At 45.5% G+C, this 8,611-nt stretch overlaps 1 protein-coding gene across 2 annotated transcripts in view; it reads left to right on the top strand.

Annotated features, from left to right (window-relative positions):
* Positions 1–6,356, top strand: part of NDP (Norrie disease (pseudoglioma)) — a 20,518-nt gene extending 14,162 nt beyond the window's left edge. For both annotated transcript variants that reach the window (XM_009583791.1, XM_009583790.1), the window contains one exon: positions 5,542–6,356. In XM_009583791.1, the coding sequence (XP_009582086.1) occupies positions 5,542–5,769 (228 nt within the window). In that variant the 3' untranslated portion in view covers positions 5,770–6,356. The remainder of the gene's footprint in view (positions 1–5,541) is intronic.
* Positions 6,357–8,611: the final 2,255 nt, after the last annotated feature.

Below are 8,611 nucleotides of genomic sequence, written 5' to 3'. Positions count from 1 at the left end.
ACTCCCAGCCCCGCAGCTCCACACACTCCTGCCTGCCCCGCGGTCAGCCCGTGCCTCACCTCCGGCCACGATTTTCTTCCATGCTCAGGGCTTTGCTTCCTACACAGCCCAAGGGCTTTTGCTCCTCAGCTGGCTCTCCTGGTGGAGGCTTTTAGGATAACTGTATTAGGTGGGGGCTGCTCCCTGGTCCACATGACCGGGAGCTGCGATTGTGCCTGTCCAGGACTCTGTTGGTTTGTTGCCCAATGGCTGGGACGTGCCGCGGGGTCTGGCACGCTCCTGCACACCGCAACAAAGCCCTTTCACTGTGTGGCTGCCTTCCTCGCTCCGCCACTGCCATCACCATCCTCTGGGTTTTTCTTAAAACTCTGGCTGCCACAGACATCAGAGAGGGTTATTTTTCTGAAGAAAGAACAAGAGGAAGGAAGGAAGGAAGGAAGGAAGGAGGGATGAATGGAAGGAAGGAAGGAAGGAGGGATGAATGGAAGGAAGGAAGGAAGAAAACCCACCGACAACTCCATTTCTTAGCATCCCTAATAACAGAGAAAAGCAATCAGGCCTTTAGAAGTGGGACTGATGGAAATGAGAACACAGAATGCATTGTAATGAAAACCACATTATTTCAAAACTGAGCTTTGAGAAAAAAGCTGTTGACATAAACATTTGTAACTCTGACTGCAAAAATGTCAGTGACTTTTTTTAAATCAAGCCTTTAATGGAAATCATGTTTGAAAATATTATCACATCTCTTGGCTTCCCAAATTCCACAATGGTTTCAAGAAGTTTTTTAACAATACTGCAAGTTGTATGGACTGTCTCATGAAGTGGAAAATGAAAACAGTTTCCATACAAAGCAAAATAATGCTGACATTTCCTAGAAAACTTCTCTCTCTTTGTTAAATCAAGCTCTTTTTTTTTAAGATCTCAGGGATCTGAATCATCCTGGTAGACATATGGCTTCTGTTCTTGATCTAGCATATAAACACAGACCAATATTAGACTTGCTAATGAAAATTAGATGCAATGTCTGTTCCTATATATATTGTGATAAAATATAAACAAGTCAAAAAAAGGAAGGTCTGCGGGAGTAGCTGTGGGCATTGTGGTACCTCTTGTTTCCATCGAGTTTCCACTGTGAAGCTTGGACTAATGATTGATGTCAAGCAGAGACTTTGCCCTTTTTTGGCGTGATATATTGGTTTCACCGAGCCATCCTTCTTCACTTTGTATGTTTTCCCTTTTAGCGCAGCATAGAATTACAGAAGTTAAAAATGGCTTCAGAAATTGCAAGACATATTATGTTTGCTGTCCATCTTGGTTAAAAAAGGATTATGTCCACTGTGCTTCTCTGTGGAGGCTGCCAATTGTACCCACATGGGAAGCAGTTTTGTTACATTTGGAAACATCCACCCAATATAATTTAATCATTAAAATCCCTCTTGCGTGTGACCTCAGGCAGATGTTGAAAACAGGTTTCCAAAGCCTTCGGAAATGTAGTCCGTTACAGTAACAGAACGTATAAAAGAGACAGAAAAGAGGGATGGAAGTAGGTCATTTTTTCCTGAAAAAGTGTTTTCCTTTGACTTCAAGGAAATGTTTGTATCAGCTCATGAGGTATTGCCTTTCCTGACCATATTGGATTCTGCCTGACCTCTGTCACAAAGACCCACTGGTCTTCATCGATGTGCTGGATCGCCTCGCCGCTGCAACCAGAGCCTCCTAAATTACAGTATTGGCTGTCACCAGTGCTTCCTCCAGATGTGCCAGAAGTGTGCTACCACTGACAGCCTCGCACTAAAGAATCCAGCCCAGAGAGACATGGACCAGATGAAGGAAGATTTAGCAAATGTTTGAAGACATTTACTCGTGAGGTAGCTCAAGGGATTTTCAGTAATGCCTGCTTGCAGCCAGGCCACGGATACTGTGTGAAAGTCTGTTCTCATGCATCTCAGCCTATCTGCTTTCGGGCCTCAGCTTATTGCTGAAAAGTGCGGAAAAAAGGGCTACAAACACTGTTAATTACAAACCAGTTCACAACTTCTGAATTTCCAGAATACGACTCAAATGATCAGAGTCAAATATTGCCTCAGATTCAGGTTACTCTCTTTCGCGACCTTCCAGATACCTATGAAGGTATGCTGACTTTAAGTAAGAAAACCTGTTCTTCCCTAGCTGCTCACACGTGTGAGACCCCCGCGGTTCCCACGTTGTAGCACGCTGTGCTTCCGGATCCAGCATCACAAGGTGACATGCAGGAGCTCACATGTGCGGGGGATGAGGGGAGCCAAGAGGCACATGTATCAGGTTATAAAATACCCACACGTTTTTACTATATATACACCCACTGTATTACTGTGCTATGCCATCATAGCATTACTAATTATTTAGGCGATAATCTCTATTGCACTATAGTATACGATGCAATAAGCAGCTGGTGCGATTGATTAAATGGCAAAGCAAAGCTTTTAAAATACGTGCTATTTCCAGCTCATTTGCACACCTGCCAAAATCCACTGGTGCTGTTCTGGATTTATGAGGAGGAGGAGGTTAAATTTTGCTGTGGACTTCAGGTTAGCCCAGAAGTTTAGAAAGCTATAAAAATGGGAAATCTGAAAATATTTTGTCCTGCCAGTTTGACTTGATGGTACTGGCCATTTGTAAAAATTCACACTGTCATCCAAAAACAGGGCATAAACCCAACACTGTGTAATTTTACATGATATGAACACTGACCGTACTCTTATGAAAAACTAAGTAGCCAGCAAAATTTGAGATTAAAATTAGAGTCTCCACAGACTAAAACATGTTTTTAAAGACAAGGCTTGCAAAGCAATTATAAATGCAGTTGCACATTGAAGAAATACTGACTGGTTTTGCATTAGAAAGCTTGCTGTTCATAAGAAATGTATTGAGACACAGATTTTGGCACATCTGATAATTCTACCCTGTAATTACACTGCTGCAACTCTTCTGTAGTCCTTAATCCTGTTCCTTGGGGGGTTGGGTTTTTTCCTGACATTTCTGAAAGTACCTGCAGATACAGGAGCAGATGTGTGCCATAAAAAGTCCTTAGGGTAACAGTACCAGAAGTGACTAACCGTTCCAGCTCCAGAAGCATCAACCATTAGAAGTCACCTCCACCATACCGCAACGCGTGCTGTCATATTTGGGCTGAAATCACAGAATCATAGAAATGTTGATTGGAAGCAACTCTGCAGGTCTTCTGAACCTCCCAAAAAGTGGCTGTTCCATGTCCCCTTTTGCCACTCCTGAGGAGAGTTTGGCTCCGTTGTCTTTGCAACCTTAAGCGGTTGCCAGCTGTCATTGGATTGCTCTTCACCCTCCTCTTCAGCCAAATGCTTGGGAATAACCTGAGAGTGCACACAGTCTGGTGAACTGGTCAAAGTGGGGGACCTAACAAGAGCTGTCAAGATGCTGGGAAAGGAACTAACTGTTTTAAATGTCCCAATCTGCTGTCTTTCCTTTGCAATAGAGGCAGGATTAGATACCTGTGTAGCTCTTCACCAGCTGTCTGCCTGTCACTATGGGAAGTGAGTTTTGTTTACCAAGGGGACAAAAGTGGATCTTTATCTGTCAGTAATGGGGTGCTAGCACTGTAATGATTGTCCCTTTCCCTGCTCTCATATACACTAAAGATACTGGTATTAAGGAGCTTGACATAGCTGATATGTCTAAAGCTGGGGTGTGGCTCAACAGTACACTGAAATTTCCTTCCCACCATATTACTACTAACAGCTGAAGTGAATTCGGTTATGAATATGCAGCATCACAGGGAGCTATTTTATGCTACAAATCATGAAGGATGGCATATTTGTTGGAGAGCAACAAGAACCCGTGTTTTAGTTACACCAAGAAAAAAAATGGTATCAATCCCCGATCATCAGCTCATGAAGACATCTTCCTTGTGATCTGTCTGTGTTGACTGGAAGTGTAGTTGTTAATACATGAATACATTTCCAAGCAAACCATTTAGCATGCAAGTACTCTCGGAAGACTAATTTTTAAGCATTTTACAATGGATGATCGGTGCCCTTCCCATGGACACAGACAGTGCTGGTATTTCCTACTTGATACCAGGAATATTCTCTCTCTCTTTCTCTCTCATCTTTCCTCATGACTCTGACTAAAGAGAAAATTAAAAATCTGACATACCTGCTTGCAAGACTTGGATATTTGCAGTCAGTTGAGCACGTGTAGTGAAAGAAGCTCAAAAGGGTTTAACGTTGTAAAATATTTGCTGTCACATCTGTAGTTATCCTTTTAGATTGTCTGGAAGAAAATGAGATATGTGCAGCATGGTTAAAATGTAATTTTCTTCCTTGGTTATACGATAGACTTACGACTGTTTTACTGCCTACTTTCTCACCTCTGTCACATTTTGACCTTGTTTGGATGATATAATAAATTGATTTTGAAGTTTGTGTTGGTTAAGCAGAGTTAGCTGATGTGGACTTAATATTTCATTCCCCAGGAAGGTATAAGATTTTGTTCAAACTTGTCCAACACTTACCCGTTATCAAGGTGGTAATAGCTGTTTCTAACCACATAATTTCCTGAGCTTTAGAAGATCCTTTCCATGTTTTATATAGAGCTTAGGATACTATCCATCTCCTCTACTCAACAAGGGGTTGTTGGGAAGGGGAGCAGGTGACTCCCCATGGGCTTTCCTTTCTTAGTGCCTCCCGTCGTGCAAGTTATGTTGTTCTGGTCACAGCTCAGTCGGTGAACTCAGGAGGAGAAGAACCATGGAGCCTGCACTGCTTTTGGAAAATCTCACTAGTGAACCCTCATGTTTGCCAATGAGTTCATCTTGTTTACATTTTCACTGCCTTATGCTATGCATTTTATACAGATACAACTGATTTATCACTGCATTTTATACAGATACAACTGATGCAGGTATCTATACATGCACATATAATTGCAAATACGTATTCAAGGTGATCTTTGTAAAAGGAGGGAGCTAGAGTTGTACTCCTTTAGAAGCAATAAACTGAGCATCTTCTTTATATTTCTACTCTGTATGTTTATATATCTAAGCATTTGAGATATTCACTGGCCCCAAGGAGCAGTTCTGCTGATCACTAGTATATACACTCAAAACATTGGAAAATATCCAACCAAAGTATCAGTCTGGCTGATGATTTAAGGGCTTGGCTGCCACAAATCTGGGGTCAGCAAGTCACAGTTGCAGTCACTGCGCCTGGAAAGCAGGGCTGGCTGTGATCATTTGGAGCCGGGGCTTTCAGAAAAGCAGGCCCCATAGTCCTTATCGGAGCCAGTGCCTGGGACTCCAGGAGGAGCCTTGCCTTTCCTCCTTCCCATGTTACCTCCTCTGCTCTCTCAGACGCAGCTCAGGGGCAATGCACTGTGTGGGGCTGGGTGCCCTCCCCACGGTGGCGAGATGCAGTAAGTGAGGGAAGACCAGCCAGACTGGAAGGAGGTACCCATCTGCTGGTGTTAGCTGCGCGCTGGCAGCCATGACGGCACGTTTCCTAATCCGCCTCTTTTCCTTCGCAGATGGTGCTGCTGGCTCGCTGCGAAGGGCGCTGCAGCCAGACGTCGCGCTCGGAGCCCATGGTTTCTTTCAGCACCGTCCTGAAGCAGCCTTTCCGCTCCACCTGCCACTGCTGCCGGCCCCAGACCTCCAAGCTGAAGGCCATGCGGTTGCGATGCTCGGGGGGCATGCGGCTCACTGCCACCTACCGCTACATCCTCTCCTGCCACTGCGAGGAGTGCAATTCCTAGGGACGTACCTGCCACGGCAGAGAGGGGACTGGGATGCTGCTGTTGGGGAAGGCTCCCAAGAAGTGATCCAAGGTGAGGCCGACGCTCCCAGCGTACGATTGCAGCGAGGACAGGACTAACCAGGCTGGATTGGATCTGAGAGCTAAAGTGCAAAATATCCTGGGGCCCTGGGTGGTGCCGGTACCGAAGCGTGGGCTGTGACAAAGGTGAAAGCACAAGGACTTGTTTTTAAGAAGCCTTTCTTTTTTTCTGAAAGGATATCTTTGTGAGTTTCTTCTTTTTCAGGCTCAGCTCTGACTACAGAGAGGTGCTTTCACTTTAGGCCAAGGGCAGGAGAGGAAAAGAGAGGAAGGTCAGCCGGATGACAGCACTGCGATCTGGAAGTCAGCGTTCGGACAGAGGATGGGCATCAGTTCCCACATACAACCTCTTAACCTACCAATTTATTCTCAGTCTCCTAGTTACATTGGCCTTCGAAACAAACTGTGCTGTTGACAAGGGTTATCTGTTACTGATCTAGCAGCCAAGCGCTGGATAACTTTAACTGTGGTTTAGCAGAAATTACAAATAAATCACTGAAAAGTGAACTCGATATGAAATGTCGTGCTGGGATTATCCAGCCCTAGCCAGCTGAAATGATTATTTGCAGCATGCGGCATCAGAGTTCAGTGGCTGAGCGACTCTTGAGAAGTGAAAGGTCATGATACTCATTATTCCCCTCTAAAAGCCTGGAAATGTGACACATCACATCTGTCACAAAAGCCATTATTCAAACGCTAAAAACTAATCAAAGATTAAAATGACATGAACTAAATGGGATCTTTTCTTAACTTGGGTAGACCTGTTGATTTACAGAGCAGAGCCACCAAAATAATGACCAAATCTAGGACTTATCTTCATCTACAGCTCTCAGGCCATTGAGTGACTACCATTTTGCCTTTTAAAGACAGGCAATCCCAAACACAGGGCAATCACACTGACGTGCGCATAGGAAGTTTGAGGCAGAGTCTGAGTCCCAGGGTTATCCACTCGACCACAAAGGCTGTGTTTCAATTTACCTTATGATCGATTACCCGGGGTCCTGGTTGACTCACCATCCAGCTTGGCAGCTGCTCGGGGAATGGCACAGCTCTTGGCTGGTCCATACGCCCACGCGCCCTTTGCGCGCACACAAGGATGTAGGAGGCTGTGGTGGGGTTAGCGCAAGCCCAGACCTCACCTGTAGGTGAAGCTGTCCCACAGCCAGGGCATCAGAGTTGAGGGGTCCTGCAGAGCAGGGGTAGCCAGCGCTTCTCTGTAAGAAGCAAGTGAGGCCATGAGCTGCTTTCCCCTGTAGGACCATTGCAGAAAGAAATGCCCCGAGGAGCTGAATGAATGGCAGTGATTGATAGGGTGAAAAGATCTCAAAATAACAAAGGATCCCAAGTTTCAGAATGGTATTTGGTATTTGCAGAGAAACTCTGTCCCTCCTCCATTAACATGAGGTTTTAGGAAGGTTCAGTCATAGTCTCTTGTGACTGCAAGGAAACAACATAACAGTTCCTATCTCCTATTACAGTTCTTATCTCCTTAAATGGCAGTATATCCAGCCAGTCAGCAATATGTCTGTAATGTTCACATAAACCCGGCTAAGACTTTTTTTTGACAGAAGTCATGAAGATGTTGAGAGCATTGTTGCTGTGTAAGGATTCGGAGTCAGTGCACTTTCTACCCCTCAGTAGCACCTGCGTGCGTTGTCCCACAGTTATTCTCTGGGCCAGGCTGGAGCAGCTCCCCTGCACAGCAAAGTCTGGCAGGGCTCCATGGTAAGGAGGGGAAGTCCTATCCAAGCCCAGCGTTTGGTCCATCTGTTCAGCACCATCCAGTCTATCTGCAGCAAATGCCATACGCAGCAGCTCGAGGATGCACACTGACGTTGCAGGGGATCCCCAAGGTCTGCCAGGCAGGGCAGTCGCCCTGTGGTCTGCACAGGAGTTACTGTGGCAGCTTGGGCAAAACCAAATTCCTTTGCCGCTGCCTCCTCATGGCGAATATGTATGGGATGTGAAGACAGGCAGGCGACAGACACTGGCCTTGCAAACCAAATCCTGGAGCAGGATGGCAGTCAGTAGTGGAAAGTGATGGGTGACAGGTACACCCGCAGACACCAGGTGGAGAGGTTTGTGATACATGGGAAGGACTGTCTCTGTCTTCCGGAGATGACTTGGAGATGGCCAGTTTTCAACAACACAGAGCTGTGGGAGACAAAAGGGTGAATCAACAGTTAGAAGCTGAGGGGCTCAGATTAAAATGTCAAAACCAGGAGTGATGAGCCCCAGTGAGCTCATTAGACACCATGCGTTGTTTCAGCACCGTCAGTCATTCTTTTCACATCTGATGCATGGTCTGAATATCAAAGGGCGAGCAAAGAGAGCGTGAGCCAGGCGTTATCACCAGACCACTTTATATGAAAGATCATATGTGCGTCCCTTTTCCACCCTCTTTCAACCTCCAGCATCTAAAAATCCCATTATCCAAAAAAGCACCACCCCCTACTGTTAATTATAAATAGAAAATTCCAGTCCTTATCCGAAACATCAGCAATACCTTTGATAACCAAATAACTATACTGCAAAATATGCGTGACCTCCAAGCGTGGGTATAGAGACTGCTGCACATAAGCAATGCTACGCAGTTATCTAAGGAATGGGGAATGTTTGAAGGGTAACTGCTATATCCAGCATCACTGCCCCCCGGGTTGTGCTGCCACTGGTCTCCTTTGCCAGTGCAAAATGGGATCCTGGGGGGCTGTGACACGAAATTCAGGTGACGATTTGCAGCACTCCTGCACGCCTGCAAGCGG

This window comes from Fulmarus glacialis, unplaced genomic scaffold (assembly GCF_000690835.1).
Source record: "Fulmarus glacialis isolate BGI_N327 unplaced genomic scaffold, ASM69083v1 scaffold21558, whole genome shotgun sequence".
Taxonomy (NCBI): Eukaryota; Metazoa; Chordata; class Aves; order Procellariiformes; family Procellariidae; genus Fulmarus; species Fulmarus glacialis.
This window is presented reverse-complemented; position numbering and strand designations above follow the sequence as displayed.